Genomic DNA, 23,960 nt, shown 5'->3' on the forward strand with positions numbered 1-23,960 from the left:
GCTAGAAATAGAACCGACGCCTATTTTTCATGCAAGCGTGTTAGAAGCGTTTCCAGGCAACATAGAATACGAAAAGATGTTTATATGTAATTTTGACACGAATACAGTACATTTAATAAATGGCATTTGTTGTTTGAAAGTCTCTAGGTTTTGACATAAATGCAGATATAAATAATAAATAATTATCGATTTTCAAATATTGCACCTGTCAATACAGAATTAAATATTCTGTAGCCTATTTTGCCGTCAATACTGCCGATGTTGTCTTTGCTGTTATCAAATCAGTATATATTTGTTTAACATGAACTATACACGCTATTATTTCATTTTGTCAATGGGAAACATACATGTGTACAGACGAGGCTAGCAGCAGCAGTTTCTGACACGCAACAGAAACGCCACGCTCACGCCAAGCAGCCGCTGTGCAGGAGGCCTAAGAGCCTGGCTGTGACAATATCAACAGCTGTCAGAATCTACCAGACATTAATACATGTTGTGAAATTAATTTTTCCATAATTAAAAAAAAGTGTTAATTTACTGTGTGCTTCTGTTTATTCAGTGTTCTTCTCACGTAGCACCATTGTCAGTGCTCAGCCGCTGTAATGAGCCAGTCGTCAGTGCAGCGTGCCTTCCATCATCTGCTGCAGGTGTTGAATTTGGAGAAGAAGCTGTCATCAATGCATCCTCTTTCAATGTCCGGTTTCCTTAAAATGACAACAGTTTAAAAAAAACCCTGGTGAGACAATAGAGGTGTGTGTGTGTGTGTATGTATGTATGTATATATATATGTATATATATACATATATATATATAAAGTAAGTGAATAGTGCTACTGACTGTTGTTTGTGTATTTCGGCCAGCTTGACGTTGGTGCTGTCCAGGTGTAGTCTCAGCTGCTTGTTCAATCTTGCCTGCTTCCTCTCTATTAACAGAGCTGTGCGAGCCGAGTCCAAGCGGACACGATCATGTTGTTCCTCTTCTCGCTTTCTCTCTATTTCTACCCTCTGCAGAGATGCACGGATAAAGCAGACAGACCATCAGTGAACAGCTTTTTAAATGATCAAAGAGAGCACGTGTTTGGAGTATCATTTGTGCCTGTTTTACCTTTTTCTCCTTGATTTGATATTTCTGGAACTGGATGATGTGCTGCAGGCTCTCCGGGGGGGCTCTCCTATCACTGCTGGGACAAAGACCGGGCACTCCCACCATGCCCAGGGTGGGTTCCACATCTACACCCTCATCATTGTGTTCCTCTACCTGTTGACGCTTCTCTTCAATCTTTGCCCATCCAGACCAAGCAATAAGGATGATTAAAAAAAAGTGTGGTTACTACACCTCCAATTCAATTTCAATAAGCCCATCTCAAACTTTTAAATTGAATATATCAATTAAAAAAAAAGCTGCTTAGATTTAGCTTAAAAACGTAATACAAAAACTTGAATTATGTCATTAATTTTCATCTAAACCCAGTATAACCAAAGACCAAAATGGAACTCTATTTTATGCTACTGTATGCCATTCAAGGTGCATGCAGCTAAAATGTATGCATTTAAGTATTGCCAAGCTTTAACCCTCCCTTGGTGCTTTAAGGATTTGTTATTAGAAATTATAACTCCATGTTTTCCAAGCAAGTTTAACTACGATTACCAAGGTGACTTACCTTGGCCAGATTGTACTCTTTAGTGGCTAAAGTTGCTGCTTTTCTCCTCTCCGTCTCAGTGCTCTGAAGCTGCAGAGCTTTGTTGTCCATGTCTACTCTGCTTTGGTCATAGCGTTGCTCTAAAGAAAGAGTAGAGAAGATGAAGCGGGGTTATGTTTTGTGTGTGTGAACTGATTATCTGTATTCTGTACGGGATCAGACAAACCTACCCTCAATCTTTCGTTGATGCCTTTCTGCTGCCAGCTCACTCTGCTGCTGGATGAGCCACTCTCTGAGCTGCTCCCTCTGCCTGCGTCGCCTGCTCTCACTGTCGGGGTCCTCGCCCAGCAGGCCAGGGGGCATCATCTGTGCATCACCCAGGTCTGTTTTTCTACAGTGGTCTGGGTCAGTCAGGTCATACTCCTGCTGGCACCGAGACTGCTGGTACTGATGCCGGTAGTCAACGATGGCCTTCTCCATCGCACGCTTCTCCTTCGCTTCTCTGCTTTGGAGGAGGCAAGCTACCTTGCTATTATGGAGCATATCTGCATCTGTATGGAGAACACATCCCACACACATCCCAATGAATTTCATTAGAAATGATAACTGCCTAAAAATATAATACACCACATAGTGGCAAAAATATGTATGTGGATGTTTATGATTGGATACTGTTTTCTATCAGTGAGTGGTAGGACCATAGGTAGGACATCATTGCTAGGCAACAGCCAAGTTTCCCTTTCATTATTCTTAATATATAAAAATATGGTGGCAGCACGGTGGCTCAGTGGTTAGCACTTCTGCCTCACAGCAAGAAGGTTCTGGGTTCGAGTCCAGGTTGTTCCAGGCCTTTCTGTGTGGAGTTTGTATGTTCTCCCTGTGTTTGTGTGGGTTTCCTCCAGGTGCTCTGGTTTCTTCCTACCATAAAGACATGCATACTATGACTACAGGTCGTTGTTGCAAATGAGAATTTGTTCTCAATCAACTTACCTGGATAGATAAAGGTTTATTATTAAGTGCTAGAAACATTAAGATTCTCTAGTAAGTGGTTTATTTCTTAATTTTTTCTCTTTAATATAATTGATTACATATTTTATTTCTATACTTTTTGGTGTGGTCTTGCCGGGGTGTAATTCAATGTAGAACCGCCCCTGCACAGGACAGAGTACAGGACACCACTAACAGGACAGGACAGTTTTTGCTGCCACTGCTGCTGCCCTAACCCTAACTTGTTATGACAAAAACCGAATGACACTTAATGACAGAAGCGTCATGTCATAAACGTTTATGACTTGTTTATAATGTTTATGACACGTTCATGACCATGTTCTATATCTATGTTCATGACGGTGTCATGTCACTCTTATGTAGTCCCCTTCAAGTAAAGTGTAACCGAATGTTTATGTTTACAACGGTATGGCTTCTGTCGTCCTAGAAGAACACATGATACTCAATGACGAAGTCAGGAAACATTGATAAGCGAGGTTAAGTTAACGTTAACTCACCGTAAGCGTTTTGTTCCTCTTTTGCTGCCTCTTCTTGTTTCTCTTTCTCCTTTATCTGCATGTTTAAGACTTCTGTGTCAACCTATAAAACACAGCACGGTCGTGACCGCGCAGTTAAATGCCTGTTTAGAACAAAGTTAGCTAACGTTACATTACGCGTTAGCATCCCTCTGCTAACAGACATAAAGCACTTACCCCGACCGTCCTCATTTTGTCATTAAAAATCCTTTCTTGTCTTTCATTCTCTCTGCAGCGACGCCTCTGCAGAGTTGTTCTAGCGACGCTATCAACGTTAAACATTTTTTAATTTAAAAATAGTATGCGGTGTTAAACTTGAAACGGACTCCTGTCCTATCTTGGGCTCAGAGACGACTACTTAGCTACACTTTAAACACACTGGTTGCTAAGAAACCAGAGGAGGTCGCCCATGAAAACACCTGCAACCACATGGTGGCAGAAGCGTTTTTCAAAAACAAACAAGGACATCCATGGTACACTCCCACAAGTTATTTTACATATTTGGGCTTCACCTTCAACCAGAGCAAAGGTATAATCAGATAGAATGACTAAACAAGTTCAAACAATTAGCCAATACTGACCATTACATGCATGCATAACAAGAAACATTTTGATTTGCATATTTGTTAAGCATCCTTTAATTATGACCACGATCGGATCCTAATGGCAGCAGTCTCTTGCAAATGTAAAATTTCAATTCAAAACGAATACTTGGAATTGATGGTGGAGGTAAATATTCATGAAAAAGGACACGTTTGTGAATGGGCAACATCACAGATTTTGAACATCTAAACACGTCCCACACTGGACCTTTAAGCACATCCCTTAATTGTGACCACGATCGATCATAATGGCAACACAGTCTCTTACTTCAAACATATCTTTGGCATATCTGCAATGCAACTTGGTACTCAAGTACTGCTTTCAAGTACTTTATACAAGACTGCTTCTGACAAAAGGCCTCTCGTTCTTCCACCAGGTCCTCAGCGACACATGGTCATTTTTTGCCAGAATGCAAAGATGGTCTAGCCTGGATGCCAGCCGAACTTAGCCCCGCCCACAAAATTCGAGGTCGGGAAGTTCACATTCTGACTAGAATCTGAGTATGACCACGTCAGGCTAAAGATGGTCAGCTGCAGCATGGATCTTATTAAACTATGTTGTTGTTGGTGATATACCTTTGGACCTTTGTTCAACCTTTGTTTTTGGACTCTGTTACACACCCAGCCACACCTCCAATGATTGCATAGAATTTGCATGTGTCATCTCGCCTAGCCAGAACGCACAAACCACAATTACAATACATTTCCAACAACATTAGACGTCTGAACAAGTTGTACTGTATCTTTCTAATAATCAGAACTACAAAAGTAGGTACTAACAACAAAAGTTTAAAACTGAGTGGGGAATCCAATCAAACGAGTCAAACCATAAAAGAGGCTGGATTCTTAAATTTGGCACAAACCCATAATCCAGTAACCGTTGTTAGACCTCTGTATTGTTGAAGGGTGATCATTTTGAGTATATTTTCTCCAAACTTACAATGAAGACAGACAACTGAGCTATAGTTGTTAAACTGAGCTTCTCAAGAATGACCATGTTACATTACATGTCATTTAGCTGACGCTTTTATCCAAAGCAACTTAGAATTCTTACATATCAGAGGAGCAACTAAGGGTTAAGTGTCTTGCTCAGGGACACATTGGTTGATGTATCGCAGTGAGAATCGAAACCAGGTCTACCGCACCAAAGGCACATGTCATATCCACTGCACCATCACCACCTGATGTTGTGATGTTGAGCACCTGGGCAGCTTTAAGAGATGATTGGCTATAACGTCACTTAAAAAAAATCAACCAGTTTTATATATACACTTTATTTCCAAATGATAAAAAACAATAATCAATATTTGACATTATTTCAAACAAAACTCTGTTGGCCTGCAATACCAACCCCCATGGCCTGTAAAATCCATAAAAGTCCCAAATATGGTTATCGCTTTTCTTGACACTATAATAATTAGGTAATACACAATATACTCAACCATACATTCTGCATAAGTGGGACCTTTGTTTTGGACTCTGTTACACACCCAGCCACACCTCCAATGATTGCATAGTATTTGCATGTGTCATCTCGCCTAGCCAGAACGCACAACCCACAATTACAAAACATTTCCAACAACATTAGACGTCTGAACAAGTTGTACTGTATCTTTTTAATAATCAGAACTACAAAAGTAGGTACTAACAACAACAGTGAGTGGGGAATCCAATCAAACAAGTCAAACCATAAAGGAGTATTTCTTCAAGGAGGCTTGGTTCTTAAGTTTGGCACAAACCCATAATCCAGTAACCGTTGTTAGACCTCTGTATTGTTGAATATCACTCATCCATGAACCAGTTTGTTTTCAGAATCATGCTTTTAACCCTTGTGTCGTCTTCGGGTCAAATTTGACCCGTTTTCAAAGTTTCTTTATCAGAAATATGTGTTTCTTTCAACCAAATTAACCAAAAATAACATGGGTGGTTCCCAATTAAGTTCTTCGTAAGTAAAATTAATGATCACTGCTTTCATAGAATTTTGGGTGTTTTATTTAATTTTATTCCATTTGTGTTCTTCCCAGGTCAATTTTGACCCGGTGGTGCAATGGGGCACTTTTGCGCTCAATAGCAGATGAATGCACACACACGTACATGAATGCACATGCGGAGACACACAAACACCCCCACACACATGCACACACATACACCCCCCCCCCCCCCACCCCCACAAACGCACACATTCATACAAACAGCAGCTGAGAACTACCTCATGTAATTGATCACATCGAGAGCTTGGAGCCAGTGGGGCGTAAGTGGCATTTTGGGTGAATATGAGTTCTATATATCAAAATAAAGGTCTTGATGAGCTCTATCCAATGGTGACCTATCTGTATGGTGACCTATCTGTTTGGAGCCAGAAGGGCGTAAGTCCACTTACGCTCTTCTGGCTCTGAAAAATACATGTAGGACCCACATTTTTGTTCAGTGCCAGAAAAGGGCGTAAGTGTAGTTGCTGCCCTAAAACAGCATTCAAATTGGCTGACACAACTGCACACATGGAACTGTCTGAGGCAGAAAAGATTTTGATGAATATTATGAAACAAACGGATGAATCCTATATTGAAGAAGTTGAAAATGAGTGAGAGTTGTTTTTGAATGCATTTCCTCACAAGAGTGATGATAGTAAGACATAATCATGCCTTGAAAGCCTTACCTTGTTAACCTAGCCTAGCCTAGCATGGCTAATGTTGTTAATCCCATTGTTTTGGTCTGATCTGGCTAACTGTGCTTGCTAACTAGCCTAGTATTCTGACATAGAATATTCTTTTGAACTATCTCATAATCTACTTTACCCTAGCCTTGAACAAATAGATTCAGAGCACTCATGTAGGATATTATATTAATACATATGAATGTGTTAATCATTAAGAGACACAGCCACATGAGGTGAGGAAGAGAGATCAACTTGAGGGACACATGGAGACATCTAATCCTTTGCCCAAATTATTAGTATCAGGACATTTATGTAGGATATAAATACATTTTAATGATATCATTTAGGGACACAGCATGAGATGATGGAGAGATATGAGGAGATGGAAGAGAGAGAGGGATACATGGAGACAGCAGAAGATGGAGGAAGAGAGACAGACAGGGAGACAGATCATGCAATTGATGAGGGACACATGGAGACAGAAGAGGATCGAGGAACTGAGACAGTAGACATTGTGCTAGAATTTGTTCAGGAGGGAGGGGCTAACAGTGGCCAGGAAGAGGAGACAGAAGAATATCGAGGGACAGTAGACATTGAGCCTGTTCAGGAGGGAGGGGTTGAAAGTGGCCAGGCAACCAGAGGTACCAGAAGCACCCATTCCATGTCCAAACCAAGTTCAATGTATGAAAACCCTCCTGGGATCCGCGCATTAAAGAAGAAAGATCTAGTCACCCTGTGCAGCAATGGGAGCCTGTTTTGACCAATTATTTTCTGCATTGTTCAGCAGATACGCCCAATATGTCCATAGAAGACTTGGAAATGTTTGGTGCCAAAAAGGCGTATCTGACGTTTTTACCATATTTCTTTGATTTTAACATTTTTTAGAACATGTTCATTGTGTTAATATGCCATAAGTTTATTACTTAAATACTCATTAATGTAAGTATGCCTGTGGTTGCCATATTTGTGGTTTAAGGTTAATAATACAGATGATTAAAGTGTGGTCCAAATATTGTTTTGTCTCTCCTGTAAAGTTTGACAGAGTTACAACACGCACGGAGATGAGAAGAGTATGTATGGAGTTATCTAACTCTGGGGGACACGGTGAATAAGACAAAAGTCCAAATAAGTCAGCGTGTTCCTTTAAAGCTACATCTAACTAATAGCATTTATGGTTTTATGCAGGGGCAATTCTAGGATCAGACCTTTAGGGGGGTTCAGCCCCTAATGAGAATGTGACCCCCCCTGCTAAATCAATAATTTCATTAGTCGATAATCTCTGAGCTACTGAACAACAACGTCATCGTCAGCTAACTTTTTTTTGGGATTTTAATTGACAGGACAGCTAGGTGAGAAAGGGGAGAGAGAGGGGGAAGAAATGCAGAAAATTGTCACAGGTCGGACTTGAACCCTGGACCTCTGCGTCGAGGCACAAACCTCCCAGCACGTGTGCCCGCTCCACCCACCGAGCCAAACCGGCCACCAGCTAATGTTTTTTGACTGACACCAACCTCCTCTGATTGGCCAACACTACGTTTCTGTTAACCCTTTCCTTGACTGGGTTACAGGTGCACAGCATCGGCGACAGTGACACAGGATATTCAACCTGTTTCAAGCCCTTTGAACCTGTAATTGTTTATCCTCTGTCACTAACAGACATGTTTGCAACTCTAACTTTAAGCACCAAAATCTATTTAAAAAAAAGTTTTTTTATTATTATTATATTTTTTAGGGGGGCTTGAGCCCCCCCAAAAAGGGTCTAAAATCGCCCATGGTTTTATGACCACTGCTGCCATCAAAGAAATTTAGCTAAGAATCTGATGAAAATAGATAGAATATATTTGTTGTCTTTGAGTGGAAGATTGATGGGAGGAAAAAGGATCAACATGCATTTAATCAAATTGCGGAATTTTGGGTATCTCTTTTATAAGCAGTATTTATAAGATGCTGTGTGTCAGTAATCCCAGCAATGCTCATTCCCAACCTGTAATATAGACACACCTACTGGGAGACAGCTTGCATATCTTCCAGTCCCGCTGGTCCAATTAGCAATTATAACTCTTCAGTTCAAGCACTTTTTACAAATTCTTTTTTTTAATTGATTTAATAAATTGTACAAATAATTACTTTGTCCATTCATAAACTTTTGAGCAAATGTCCATTTTACACATTCAGGTGATATTATTCACTGACCAATGAGCAGAGAAGTGCACTTCTTGTTGGCCGCACACTTTAAAAGGCTTTGATTATGTTTTGGATTTCCCATCTTTGGCCAGAGCATTCCTGTATTAGAAGCACGCCATTCTTAATCTCCAGACACCTTTTTGTATCTCTGTTCTTCAGTTCTTTGCCCTGGAGAAGAAAAATAAGTGTCAAGAATACAAACGCACAGCCTGTCATTATACAATATTTAGACAATCAGTCAATAGTTTGAGCTGAGTCACCCTGAACTCATCCACCCTATATTTTATATAAAAGGGTGAGACACACTGACTTTTAATTTTTACTATTTTACTGGAATAAAAATAATCCTTTTGCCACATCTCTTCCCTGACTTTTATATACTTTGCTATACGTTTTAATAATAGTTTAATAACGTGTAATACCTGAGTGAAGTCCCAGTGAATCCCCATTCCTTTCTGCTTAGCCTCTTTGCAGTTATGAAGGCCAGGCTCCTTTTCTTTTTTCCCCGGGTCAGTTAAACACCGGTTGTCATTGTACTTGTGGGACTTGATGCCGCCGATATAGAGCTCACCGTTTGTCCGATAATAACACATCTAAAAAAATTAAATTAAAAGTCAAGGAGAAAGCAGATTGGTCAGTAACTGTAACTAAGCCAACAGCAGCAAAGAGACAATATTTCCAATTGCCACTTAGTAACTTTTCAGTGACTATGATCATTAATCTTTACAGCCACCGTTACTTGCTTTACTTACTTGAGGTCCATAGTAGTAGCAATTGTAGGCAATGGGTGTGTGACCTGGTACTGGTCCTTGGTCTATGCACTGGTCAGCATCAAGATTCCTTATCTATGAATGGGGGAGTTCATCATTTTATCAAACCCAATGAAAATGTATCCAATACTATGACATGTATCATTAAAATACACAATATAATGTGGCAGTGCATATGTGGCGCGCACACCCACACATACAAAGATACATTAGATACAACTAAACTTACTCCTCCATAGGCAACTAGGTTAGTCAAGGGATCCAACTTGGGATACACATTTTCCAGGTACCATTTGAAAGGTTTACAGTTCAACCTTTCCCTGAGTTTTTTCCTTTCAGAGACATCCCCAATGTCAATTCCGTGATTCTGCAGAGAATAAGGCATGATTTGTTTGTCACATTTCTACTCATAAGAAAAGCTTTTTATTATGGACACTCGGATGTTCATTCTGCATCCTGTGTGTATGAGGCATGCAATATTCCATAGAAAGGGCATCATAATTTTTGTTGTACTTGACAACATTTGAAGTACCTCAAACGGCAAGTTCCAAGCCAAGTTGACGTTGTGTTTGTATTCATCCATCCAGACTTCTGCTACCCTCAGGGCGTTTCTCTTCATGGCTTTGCTCAGGTCAGGCATGTAGGGCTTGTGGTTCCTCTCAATGTGGGCAATCTTGGAGCATGGAACTACTTCAATACTGCCTCCACATGTCCACACCTATATGAGAAAAAAATAAGCTTAGCTTTATACTACTTGATGAAACGGAATAATTTATCAGTTACCAATGGTAATTGTGCAAGTGCAAATCATGAATAAAAACAAAAGTTAGCAGCATAAATAAAAAGAGTTAATAAGAGCTACTTAGAAGTTCACAAACTGTGGGTAGTACCGCCGCTTCTTATATGCACTTAACAGTTTGTAGGGCTTCATCTCTGGGAGACCCCTGCAGCTGACCCATAAAGTTAATAATTATAATAATAGAACATTTGTCAGACAACCAGCGGAGACTCAAGGAAGTTACTACTCCTAGCCAAGAAATAGCCCCTCTGGGATTTTTTTTTTTACAGATTTCATTATATTATATATGAGTGCCAAAAGGACACAACTGAAATAATGACACATAGAAAACAAGGCATAACAGTGAATTGGCTCAAGTGAGCTTAACGGCGTGCTAAAAGGTAAAAGGTGGGTAGATCATGCTAACAACACTCGGGGCGTGTTATCAGATTTTACAGAAGAACCAAAACTAATTTTGATCAAACTTGAATCAGCAGCTATTGCCATGTACTGAACACAATATTCGATTATTTTGTGTTATCAGATTGAACGTTATCATAAACCGACAATATTGCTACAGTTTAGGTTGAAAACGATTTATTGATCTTAAAAATGACAAGAGTGGGTCTTTTTGACACAAACATTTCCCCAATATATTTCAGAATATGGGCTTATGGAAGTAAGCAATTGTAAACCACATTCATTTTATTTAAAATGCATTAATTACACTTCAATCCACACTGATAAAGATAAGAACAAATATCTTCATCTTGATCACCAAGGCTATTACTCTTAAAATGTTAAAACCGTCTACAAATACATACACTATTAATATAACTGCATGTACATTAACCTTTCATATATACATGTGCTTATTATTCTGCATTAGTCTGTCTGGAAAATGTTTGTGCTAAAAAGGCGTATACCACTCTTTTACCATTTTTAAAATGTTTGATTAGTATTTTTCAACTTAAACTGTAGCAATGTTGAGCATCTTATAACACAAAAAGATAAAATATTGTGTTCATTACATGACAATAGCAGTGGACTCAACTCTGGTCAAAATTTGTTTTGGCTCTCCTGTATAATCTGACATAATGCCTTGTATTGGGTCTAAATAAATTAGGTTTAGAGGTGCTGGTTGGTGAATTATGTTACCTTTGGACACGTTTAGAGGTGCTGGTTGGTGGATTATGTTACCTTTGGACAGAGACAGGCTACCTTCCTGTTTCCAGTATTAATGCTAAGTAAGCAAAGTGCATGCTAGCTGTAGCTTGTTATTTACCATACAGATACAAAAGTGGTATCGATCTCATTTAACTGTCAGCAAGAAAGTGAACAAAACGCGATCCAGTTAAGTCTAAATGGAGTAATCCATGTATTTCAAGGTTTATTAGACGCAAACACTGCACAGCAGTTAATACTATGATACAGGATTTTACAAATCTGGAAAGATATTATATTGATATTATTATTATTATATTAACGATTGTGAGGTAACCAGTTCTGGTTTTAGTAACGTTTTAAAGGGGTGATAGAATGGTTATATAGGGTATTTTACACTGTTCCTTAAGGTCTCCTAATGGGGTATGTAACATTGGTTGGACTGAAAATTGCCCGAATGCTATTTTATTAGGCCCTCAACTACCCTGTGAATATGGCTCTATTTGGAACAAGAGCTTTTCTTCCAAATATGGTATGCTCATGAATATTCAGAATGAGCTACGCGCTGATTGGTTTGAGCAAACTACATAGAAACACATGGGAGACTTGACAGCAGGTCTCATTGCAAAGTTATACATTGTTTGTTCGGGCTATTACGTTATTAAATTCACTTCTGAGACTTTTTTAAGGGAGAAATCAACTATATAAAGCTCAAATATGGGACGTTTTACGAAAATTGATGGCTTATTGCAAATTTGGTAAGTCGGAGTTCAGCTGCCGGTGCTGCCTGTGTTGCTGCCTCGCTGCATGGCCTGCCTTCCTTTACACACCCCGGCCTGCTCTGAGCTCGATTGAGCTCCGTTACGGCTTGCAGCCCACAGCACTCCATACCCGCGCAAAGTCACCGTTTTGGGGTTAATGGACCAAACGCTGCTGTGCTGACAGAGCTCCAGGGCCTGCAGCTACCCTCTTCCTGCTAGCTAAATGGCCCGTGTGTGAGAGTGATAGCGCGGTCAGCGAGCTTGTTACACCAGCAATCTCTTACAACAGTTCCAGTTAATCTTGGCTGGCTGTCAGCATAACTAGCTATATTTACAGTTTGAATTTTGTCACGCCACTTATACAACATCTCCCTAAAGGTCTTATAAAGCTAACAACGGTGTCCGATTTCAAGTTAATGAATTTTTGTGAACAGTGGGGGTTTCGTTAGCTATGACTGTCCCTTCAATCCTAGCTATGTGTAGCTAGCTACAAATCAGGGATAGTTAGCTTCATTTACCGCATAATGTGTGTATATTTACAGTTTGAATTTCGTCACGCCACTTATACAACATCTCCGTAAATGTCTTATAACGCTAACAACGGTGTCCGATTTCAAGTTAATGAATATTTGTGAATTTCAGAGGAATTCTAGAAGGAGCTAGCTGTCATTGATAGAGCTACATCCAGCAGCAGGCTCTATCAATGAGACTCGCGGACAAGCGGCGTTTATTTCCCCAATTGTTTGTTTAAATAACTCAACACATTATAATTACACACATTAAAAGATTAACTGGAACCTGTGGTAACAGATTGCTTGTGCAACAAGCTCGCTGACTGCGCTCTTACTCAAACACACCGGCCATTTAGCTAGCAGGAAGAGGGGAGCTGCAGGCCCTGGAGCTCTGTCAGAGCACCAGCGTGTAGTAGTCCATTTGCCAAAAAACGGTGACTTTGCGCGGGTATGGAGTGCTGTGGGCTGCAAGCTGTAACGGAGCTCAATCGAGCTCAGAGCAGGCCGGGGTGTGTAAAGGAAGGCAGGCTGGGCGGCGAGGCAACAACACAGGCAGCACCGGCGCTGAACTCCGACACACAGTCGGACAAAATTTGCAATTAGCCATCCATTTTCGTAAAATGGCCCATATTTGAGCTTTACATAGTTGATTTCTCGCATAAAAAAGTTTCAGAAGTGAATTTTGTAATGGAATAGCAGAGATCTGCGTGACCTAGCTAGATTCAGAAGACTACCTGATCTCAGGTCAGTTGTGTAGCCTATGTAAATGTTGGGGCGTGACTGTTCTCTTAAGGTTCCGGATTTTGAGATGCTTGCGTAATCAACTAGCTTTGTTGAGATTCGCCCGTTTTTAGCGGCAGTTTCAAAATATGAGATTTTCATAGTAAAGGGGTGTCAGTGTAACTTTGAGCTTCTATGTATGTCCTATTTACCCACCGAACTGTCGTTATTCAACTATGACAGGGTAAAATCGGTTTTGCATTCTATCATCCCTTTAAGTAAAAGGGGCAATTGTACTGAACCCATGGATCAACTTGCTGCAAGTTGGCCTGGGACTGTGTCATCAGGTGTTAGATAGATGAAGCTTACTCACTCGAATTCCCAGCTCAACATTTTCTCCACCGTACACTTTCATTCCTTCATCGAGGAGTCCGATTTCTCCCAGATACTTTCTTTCAGCAACTAGGATCCCCATGACAGATGGACTTCTGAAGTGAAAGAAGAGACCTGTTACTACTGTATAATTTAAAAACATGCTGCATCACCATAAGCATAAAGCATTCACATCATTAAGAATGCCTCATCCAAGATACGTAAATGTATATATGTTTGACACGTGTAAGTCGGAACAAGACTAAGCAATTTCACTTAAAACTTACTTTCCAGGCAACGAGCCGTCATTGAGTTTGTAATACTCGTCCGAAAAGCTCTCATACATGCACCATAAAGCCCAGTCGAAGGCGTGTGATGCTGGCTGGTATGGAATAACCTTGAGGTCATCAAAGAGTACTTTGTCAAACACAGGGGATGTCACCACCGTTCGGTCAGCCTTGATCTGCGTCAGCAGGGGTTCCGCCCTGAATGAGGGGAAGGGAGGAGAGGTGGCTTACCCATCACTTCATTAAACTGTTGTTTCTGGAACAACCAGTGACACTGCTGCTTCATATTTCTTCTTCTTTGTCTCTATGAAATGACTGTAACTCCGGAAATGGGAGCTGGCATGTGTTCTGATGTGCCATTCGCTCCTTTCACTCCTTTCATTTTATCAGCAGCTGCTGAGATCAAGCATTCCAAACAGACAGAACACACCCAAATGGTTTTGAATACTTCCATCTCCTGTGCATTATGTTTCATTTGTATGCAACCCAAGGGAACACTGGTGCAGCATTTGGAAGGTGGAGGGAGCTTCAGACTGAAACATTTTCAATTTTGATGCAGAGATCTAGTTAATGTTAACCAAATTAGACACTGTTTTGGTTAAAGCACAATTGCAAAGTCAGCTTGCCAAACTTACTATTGCACTACAAATAAGCTGTGCCTAGAAGGTTGCAAGACTGAGCAGCACTCGCCCTACCCTCGTTCCCTCCACCGTGCAAGGCCTTTAACACCCTCATTACCTACGTGGGCATGCCAGTACACCCGACTGTGGTTGTACTGGGATAAGTCTGCGCTTGGACGGGGCTGTTGCAAATGTGTAAACAGGGTGTTCCTGAAAAAGTTAATGTTAGGGAAATTATGATACTTATTTTCCCTCTTGTTATTTATTAAACTGTACTATTATAGTGATTAATATTCTTCTCTGTCTGTTAAATTAAACTATTTGCATAGTATGAAAACATAACACTACTTGTTCCCACAAGATAACATGGACTCATTGGCTATCTTGACTGGGGCCCGAGGACAGAACATGCGTCTCTCTAACCAGATAAAGGGGACGCCATCGAGTCTGACCAGATAGAGGAGACAATATCTAAACTGACAAGATAGACAATTGACAACATCAAATTCTGTTATGATTGTATTTCACACATTAATGAGCTACTGTTTGAGGCTTACGTGGTTCGGTCTATCCTTTGATAATGTGAAGATTAGTTAGAACAGTTATTGTTAGCAAAACGTTTTGTGGTTATTCAAGTGCTAAGATGTGAGGCAGGCCAACTTTGGCATCAGCTCACCAGAGTCAGTTTGCACTTGGTGGTGATACAGACCCTTCCCTGCATAACATTTGATAACTGTAAACATTTGTCAGTACTGGTGGTAATCTTGAGAACTTTAAGTGAATCTCATTACAATTTTAATTAGAAAAAATGGAGGGTTGTTTAGAAAGACACGAGTGAGCACAGCTGCCACCGATATATAACGTTAACGGCTTCTACTTATAGCACCTTTAATGTGGAATCAAAAATGACATATGGTATACATAAACCATGTTTAAAAGATTTATTGTTGCCTCATTCTTACCACAGCTCATGGACTTCGATGTGCGCATCCAGGATGGCCACCACGTCAGCAGTAGCAGCCCTCCAGCCAGACGCCCTGGCGTGAGACAGGCCATATGACTCATTGTGCCTCACCCTTATGATAGCGAGACTTGGGTTCTCCTGCTCGAGCGACTTCACGTACATGTCAAGGTCACCCTTCAGGTTTTCTAAATTGAGAGAAAATGCGGGCTTTTTTTTATTTTTGAATAGGGGTGTGACAGATGTTGTTTTTACCATAGAAAGTTTAGACGGGGCAGTGACACCAGATTCCATACCGATTACCCAGAGTGCAAAGTACACTTACAATTTTGAGAGCAACAGTTGTGATCGCAGACGTGACTCACATGCTCACAAAATACAGGATGCAATTGAAATGAAATTTAAACATTAAGTTGATGTTGTGACTGTATCCAATTTGAAGTATTTACTGGAATTGTTGGGTCTTTGTAAATTATAGAGTGTGGTCTAGACCTACTCTATCTATAAGTGTCTTGAGATAACTAAAGATGATAAAGATGATTTGATACTATAAATAAAATGTAATTGAAGCTGTAGTTAGTGATGATGTACTGATTAAAAATGTGTTTCTAATGTTTTATTCACCCATGCGTGTATGTTAGGATGGACAAGAATGAGAAATACCATTATATATTGCAATCCAGTGCCACTCCACCACTAATTACAGTCTTGAAATGACTAAATGCTGTTACATCATACAGGGGTTTATGTGCTCTTAAAGAAAAGGAGTAAAATGCTTCCTTGCCTTTTCTTGTTGAGAATTAGATAACAAGATCGGCATCTCTATCTGTCTGGTAAATGTAAGGCTACAGCCAGCACTTGGTTAGCTTAGCATAAAGACGGGGAACAAAGGAAAACCGCTAGCTTGGCTCTGTCCAAAGCTCACAAAGTCCACCTTGCCAAAACTCTAAAGCTCACTAATAAACACATACAGTAAGTTATTTGTTAAATGTGTGCAATAACTGTGGTATAAAAACGCCAATGTATGGTTTTCCTGGGGGTTATGTGCTGGAGCTTTACCATCCTAAATTCTTGTTGTTACCATATCTATGGCATAGAAAACTAATTGTTGTTTTTATACTTTTTTGAACAGATTAAACAAACATGGTGTAACATATTAATCAGTGAGCTTTAAATGTACTAGTAGGCAGGTTGTTTTTTGTTTTTTTTCTAACTTTGGACAAAGCCAGGCTAGCTAGTTTCCAGTCTTTATGCTAAGCTAAGCAGCTTCTGACTGTAGCATTATATTTTACCATACAGATATGATATCTAACTATAATATATGCCATCTAACTCTTGGCAAGAAAGTTTATTTATTTATTTCAGGTTTATTTAACAGGGACAATGCACACTAATAATACATATAAAAATGTACAGTCTACCAGAATTAGCCAAAAGGCTATTTTACATCTGCTGTCCCTGGACAGATCGTACAATGTCACACCTAAAAAGATAAAAGGATTAAAATAGTACATAGAAGTTTAGTCCAATACTAAAATAAAATTGACTATAAATGTAAAAAGAAATGATCAAGCATATAAACAAAAACAGTTGGCCGATATCAAAATCAACACCAACACACATACACACCCAAGCCACACTGTCAGTCCAACAACCTCATAGGCAAAGCACAAGTGACGCAAACAGGCAGGACAGGAAAGACAAGATAGCAGCAAGATTTGGTAACTCCATGTAATGTTGACAGTCCTGATTACCTGTTAGCCACTCCTTTAAGTTAAATTTAAAAGAAACACAAGTTTTTGAGTGAAAAGTGAATACCGGTACACGTTTTCCAAAATGTCCCAATTCTCAAAACTATTACTTTAAAGCCAAAAGTTCACGTGACAAAATGTATTTTTGGAGATTTTACAAGACTGCTTAGAAAAGTAGATCCGTAAAAAAAAAATACAATCACAGAATAACACCCATAACATAGATTAGAGCCTAACAGTAAAAAACAGAAAAAAAGTTAGAATATGAGCAACAGTGGCATTGCACAATGAAACGTGATTTCAGCCTGTCATGTCTCACAGTATGACAGTAGCCTATACATAATGGATCAACGTGTTTATGACATGTTTGCACAATCTCATCCATTTGCACTCAACTTACCTTCAGAGCTATTGTCATCCACCAATATGATCTCCTTCAGCAGGTGTTTAGGGGTGCGGTCAATGATGCTGCGCATAGCTCTTTTGATAATAGACAGGGCCTCATTCAGGTAGATCAACACTACTCCAATACTTGGTAAGTCTTCTGGGTAACTCTTTTTCAGACACCTATTCAGAAACAAGACAAACCATGAACAGAGAGGATAACAAGCAAACAATGAACTGGATGGGACTGGCCATTTCTTTAACTTTTATCTGTATATGAATTGAAATGACAGCTCTGGCCTCATAAGAAATGGTTGTAGCCTACCTTGGATCCCTGGTATCTGGAAGAGCTCGATCTAGAGGGAGGCGATCGCTGAGAAAAACGTTGTATCCATATTTGTCAAACAAACCCTGTGCCTCTCTTTGGTCATCCTCAGAGAGATTCTCCCCCCACGTCTTGAACAGGGGAGAGTTGGGAAACAGTTTATTAGACTTTTTCTCTTGAGGAGTCTCCTTTTGGTCTGGGATTTTTGCTTCAGGTTTCTCTTTCTGCTCTGGCTGTGTTTTGACAGTTGGCTGTTTGACCTCTGCAGCTTTTCTCCATCTGAGTCTGTCCTCTTCAAGCATTTTCTGCAGGGTGTCCTGCTTTTTCTCAAAAGCTCTGACTACATTGTCTTGACAAAAGGATGACAGGGAGAGAGTCAAATGAGCAGCATGATTACTGATGATTACATGTTTTCTTATTTAAAATAAAGCACTTTTGGTAACACTTTACTTGAAGGTATCTACATAAAAGTGACATGACACTGTCATGAACACATGAACCCTAACTCTAACCCAAACCATAACTTGTCATGAAAAAAAACCGAATGACAGTTAGGCTACCAAAAGAAGTGTTATGTCATAAACGTTTATGACTTGTTTATAAACGTTTATGACACGTTACATTTTTTTTAAGACTATTTTTTGGTGGCTTTTTCCTTTTATTACATAGTGACAGTGGATAGACATGAAAGGGGGACAGAGTTGTGGGATGACACGCAGCAAAGGGAAGCAGGTGTGATACGAACCCGCGCTGGGCGAACTGGGTGAGCTAGAAGCCATTCATCTAATGTTTGACTCCACATCTGCAAGTATTCTTTTGGTGACACTTATATTGTTTTAATGTAATATCATTTTGTCAGATGATTGAAAGCATAAAATACTTTTGAGTAACTACTTGTGTAGTGAACAGACATTTAATCCTTCTGCTTACCTTTCTATCACTGAATGAATGTTAATGTCACGGAAGTTAAATTTCACTTTTTTGTATTTCGAACAAAAATAAATATAAATATATAGCTATAGCCTAGAACTATAAAATAAAATATAAAAATACAAAATTGCGTAGCAACACACCAAAGGAACAAGAACAATATATCTATACAGTGATACAAATAATAGGCTATTAAAAATACAATTCATATTTTCAAAAATTGTCCGAAAAGGAGCAGGATGAAGCCGAAGCTTGTGCTATTTCCCACCCTCATACAACTTCAACTCATTCCTTAATACATCATATATTTTTACAACTTGATAACAAATATACACAACAATACATCTCTAATTTACATGTACCAAACCCTTTTATTTATTTATTTACGTTTTAAGTAAGTCAACAACCAATTTCCGTATTCCACCACCCCATAACAAATCATACAGAACCCGACTTCCTTTCCATTTCCCCATCTCCATTGCCTCAACTCACGAAGATTGTTGATGCTTGTCTCCAGACGTTCGTCAGGCTTATATCCACCCTTCAGAAACATGCCCACGTAGACGAGGAGCCCGATCCCCCCCAGTATGATGATTGACCGCTTCAACCACACTGCTCTCATAGTGATAGCGCACAGACTGAACCCCCAGCAAGGGAATGGGAAACCTTGAAAGACGCGCGCCCTGACTACTGAACTGACGGCGTCAACCAGACAAGTGGCATGTGTTCATGAATCATGATATCTGTTTGGATAATACGTTCTTTTGTTACAAAGTGCGTGACCATGGTGAGACCCGTTCTTCCTGTTTACCTTGCCCATATTAAGCAGGTGTTCCCTATTTGTGGGCTGAGCCCAGGCAGAGCCGTGTTGTCAAATGCGTAAAGCTGAAGGAAAATGTATTACAATAAGTTCTTACAATACATTGACACATAAAGAAAACTTTTAGGGTAAACTGTGAGAAGGTAGAGAGGGCAGTTAAGCTTTTTTCTCTGCTTTTTTATATATAGCTTGCTGGATTCCTTTTCTTCATGTGTTGGGTGCAGTCAGGAGCAATATAGGCAGTGGTGGAATGTAACTAAGTACATTTACTCAAGTACAAAAAATTTGAGGAACTTGTAGCCTACTCTACTTGAGTCTTTTCATTTCATGCCACTTTCTACTTGTACTTCTCTACATTTCAGAGAGAAATATTTTACTTTTTACTCCACTACATTAATCTGACAGCTTTAGTTACTATACTTCACACATTAAGATTTTTGCACACAAAACACATGTAGCTTATAAAACACGATGTTTTATTATAAATGTAACTACACAACAATATATAGGCCTACAAGGAGAGTTGCAATAATTAGCCGATTAAACACGGAATAGTTTGGATCATTTCCTGTTTCTAAAATGTGAGGATTTTTCTGCATTGAGTACTTTTACTTGTAATACTTTAAGTACATTTTCCTGATGATACTTACATACTTTTACTTAAGTAATATTTTCAATGCAGGACTTTTACTTGTAATAGAGTATTTCTACAGTGTGGTATTAGTACTTTTACTTAGGGACCGTTCGGTATTTATGGAATGGACCACCAGAGGAAAATAGAGGAGGGTCATGTCTTTTTTTTCTTTTTTGATGGGAGGGTCATCAACAGTAGCAGCCCTCCAGCCAGATGCCTTGGCGTGTGACTCATTATTCCTCACCCTTATGATAGCGAGACTTGGGTTCTCCTGCTCGAGCAACTTCACGTACATGTCAAGGTCACCCTTCAGGTTTTCTAAATTGAGAGAAAATGCGTGCATTTTGATCTCTTTGTAGCATTAAAATGGCGCCATAGGAGGTTCAAGTTCTGAAGCGAAGCTTACCCCCTTGATGCACACACATTCATTCTCCTTGTGGGGGGAGGGGTTTAGGAGAAGTTTTGGGCTTTAGCGGAAAGGGGGCAGGGACTGAGAAGTTGTCAATGTTCAAATCCTTTGGCTAAGTCCTGGATATTCACAATCCTACCTACGGCACCTTTAAGTAAAGGATCTGGATACGTCTTCCACCACTAAATATAGGCTATATATATATATATATATATATTAGCAACAAGTCAATGTAATATGTGTGACATTAACAACACAGTGTAAATGAATGCTCAAATGTTAATGGTTGTCAAAACTCTTAAGTCTTAAAACATAAATAAACGTCTCTGTGAGGCTAGGCACAGCTTGCTTTGATCTAAATTCTAACGTCAGCATGCTAACATGCTAATATTTAAGAGGTCATTTTTACCATGGTAACCCTTGTGCATCCCTTAAGAAGTTGCATAGATGTACTTGGAGGACAAAAATGTCTGCATAACAAAACTGCCATACAATTATGTACAGTATTGATATTATTTCCCACTTTTAACCGAGTGATCCTAACTACCAAATATTCATTTTTTTTAAATTTATTTTTTATTTTAACCCTTTGCCAATTTGTTTACATGATGCCAATGTTGTTGTTTTTATGATTTCTTTCGTTTGTGATTATTAAATGCTAGGGGTATTTTGTTTTTACAGTCTGGGATATGTCAATTTTTAGCAGCAACATTGCAGTCTTCAATAATAGAGCAGCGATACCCTGAGTGGAAGGAAAATATGTATTTGCCCAATAGAGCAAACATTAGAAAATGGGGCGCGACCCAGTGGGCTGAGGTCTTTGCGGCGGCCCGGGTTCGGGTGCGGCCTGCAGCCCTATGACGCGTGTCATCCCCCGTCTCTCTCCCGCCTTTCCTGTCTATCCACTGTCTATCACCCCCCCCCAAAATAATCTTTAAACATGAGAAAATGGCTCAATCTTGTGAAAAATATTAAAAATTACAATTCTGAAGGCTCTAGATTGAAAGCCTGTTATAATAGAATGCATGGTTTGTTTTACTGTAATGGCCGTGGGATAACAAATTGTGCTTTTAATGAGTTTTATGGGACATTTTTGTCATTAAGGGTGTCTGAGGACTGAGGTTGAACCTCCAAAATAAAAAATGCAGACATGATAAAGCAAAATAAAAAATGTAGCTAGTGATCCCTATAGAGGAGAAGTGAGGGGATCATCAGGAATCATCCTCTGGGGACCACAAATATTTAAACCAAATGTCATGCCAATCCATCCAATGGTTGTTGAGACATTTCACCAAAAAGAAAAAAAAGTGAAGCGCCTGTGACCTTTTGTATGTCATGTTTCAAAAATGACACAAAACAAATTCAGCAGTCTGGCAGATTCAATTTTCATTTTGTATTAATCAGTACAAATTCTAAATAAGTTCCAGTTTGAGATTATCCTTCATTAAAACATTAATAGAACACTGCTTGTATCTTTCTCCAGAACCATTGCCCCCCAAAATAATTTACAGAAGCGCCTAATATGCAACCACACTGTACACTGACTAACTGTGTACTTCTACTTCAGAGAAAAACATTACTACTGAATTTACCTGACAGAGAATGTTGCAGATTCAGAATTGGCTGACAAAATATCACAAATGAAGCTCAGCGCAAATTCTTCCAGGAAGACTTCTAAATTACTGCAATCCCCACTATCTCTGCCTAAAACTATTCAGCTGTTAATAGGCGTTCACTTTTCAGTAAACCGACCAGATGCATTCATGGTGGTGCACCATGCGCCATCCAATCCAGCTGTTATGAGATATCTGCATTAATCAACCACCAGAGCCGGACTGAGGACAGAGACGGACTCACAAGGACGTAAATGTGAAATGTGAGTGTAGCCTAGAGAGAGAGAGAGAGAGAGAGAGAGAGAGAGAGAGAGAGAGAGAGAGAGAGAGAGAGAGAGAGAGAGGGGAGGGGGGGTACAATATTGCATGTTAATATTGCCACAGTCAGAGGCGGTGCTTTCCTGTCTTGTCATTATTATCGTTACACAAGATTGAAAGATCCAAAATCCTTTATTAATCCCACAATGGGTAAATTCACACGACATGAGGAAAATTAGAAGTCACACGTTAACACACAATAATAAATATAATTAAAGAGAATACATATTAAATAGTAAAATGAATTTACGGTAATTGCACATTGTCACATGTTTTATTGCACATTTTATCAGCCCTGTTGTGTGTGTGTTTTGTCCATGTTCTCTACTGGGAGCAGTGCTGATTGTAGAGTCTGACAGCAGCAGGCAGGAAAGAGGTGTTCATTTCCAAACATATTTAGTGGCTTGACGGTTAACGTTGAAGTATGGATTTGATTCGTGGGGGTATTTTGCCGACGGTAATGTTATTAGTGATATAAAGTAGCAGCACACTTAAATTAACATATTATGCTTTTTGGCTTATTTCCTTGCCTTTATTGTGTTATATATCTTTTTTGTGCACCTTATAGGTTTAAAAAGTGAAAAAGCCCAAAGTCCCCCCCAAAGGGACTTACCATCTCCAACAGAAAACACTGTTGACAAACTGCTCCAAACAGCTCTATTGTAGTCCAGCCTTTACTTCAGAGAACAACGTGGGTCACTTTGTAACACACGTTATAATGCTCGCCTAGCTGCTAGCATGGCATACCTTCATACTCTGCAACTGACTGGCTAGTAGTCCTTACCTAGGTACTGAGCATGTGCAATTCCCAACAAAGATGGAACAGAAGTGAGATGTCTCACTCTGTAGCTAAAACAGAGAGCTCAACACACAGGGTGAAAAGAGTAGCTGCAGCAACGATAGTACAACAAAAATATGCTGTTTTTTGAAAATTAAACCATGTAAACCTATTCTGATCTAACCTCTAAATACAATTATGAACCTGAAAATGAGCATAAGATGAGCACTTTAAACAACCGGAAAACAAGGGTGAGTCTGAGTGAGACGGAGGAAGACTACTCTCTTGGCCCGGTCAACCCCTGAGATGACGTTACGTTTTGCCATCTGCATAGAAGCTCACAGCAACTTGATATGATATAATGTCTGGATTTTGTTTGATATCCAGTGTTGGCAAAAATGCCTTTTTTTTATTGAGTTTCCTCTTAGCGAAATGCTCTGAGTGAATAC

The 23,960-nt window shown here is 39.6% G+C and overlaps 2 protein-coding genes across 3 annotated transcripts; both read right to left on the minus strand.

Moving 5' to 3' along the window:
• Positions 1-344: 344 nt before the first annotated feature.
• ribc2 (RIB43A domain with coiled-coils 2) lies at positions 345-3,613 on the minus strand. Of its 2 annotated transcripts, XM_028586196.1 has the most exons (7): positions 3,340-3,613; positions 3,145-3,226; positions 1,870-2,190; positions 1,661-1,779; positions 1,105-1,278; positions 838-1,004; positions 345-704 (listed from the first exon to the last, which is right to left on the minus strand). In XM_028586196.1, the coding sequence occupies exons 1-7, from the start codon at positions 3,442-3,444 to the stop codon at positions 635-637; spliced, it is 1,038 nt and encodes a 345-aa protein (XP_028441997.1). In that variant the 5' UTR covers positions 3,445-3,613; the 3' UTR covers positions 345-634. The 2 variants fall into 2 exon arrangements, with proteins under 2 accessions (XP_028441997.1, XP_028441998.1); XM_028586197.1 differs by lacking the exon at positions 3,340-3,613 and having other exon boundaries at positions 1,870-2,141; positions 3,145-3,214.
• A 4,953-nt stretch (positions 3,614-8,566) lies between these two features.
• Positions 8,567-19,651, minus strand: LOC114560630 (probable polypeptide N-acetylgalactosaminyltransferase 8). Its single transcript, XM_028586137.1, has 11 exons — positions 19,432-19,651; positions 18,010-18,358; positions 17,701-17,867; positions 15,551-15,737; positions 13,969-14,166; positions 13,683-13,797; positions 9,907-10,092; positions 9,604-9,741; positions 9,357-9,449; positions 9,027-9,197; positions 8,567-8,772 (listed from the first exon to the last, which is right to left on the minus strand). Exons 1-11 carry the CDS (start codon positions 19,559-19,561, stop codon positions 8,653-8,655), a joined length of 1,854 nt encoding a protein of 617 aa, XP_028441938.1. The 5' UTR covers positions 19,562-19,651; the 3' UTR covers positions 8,567-8,652.
• Positions 19,652-23,960: the final 4,309 nt, after the last annotated feature.

This window comes from Perca flavescens, chromosome 8 (assembly GCF_004354835.1).
Source record: "Perca flavescens isolate YP-PL-M2 chromosome 8, PFLA_1.0, whole genome shotgun sequence".
Lineage (NCBI taxonomy): Eukaryota > Metazoa > Chordata > Actinopteri > Perciformes > Percidae > Perca > Perca flavescens.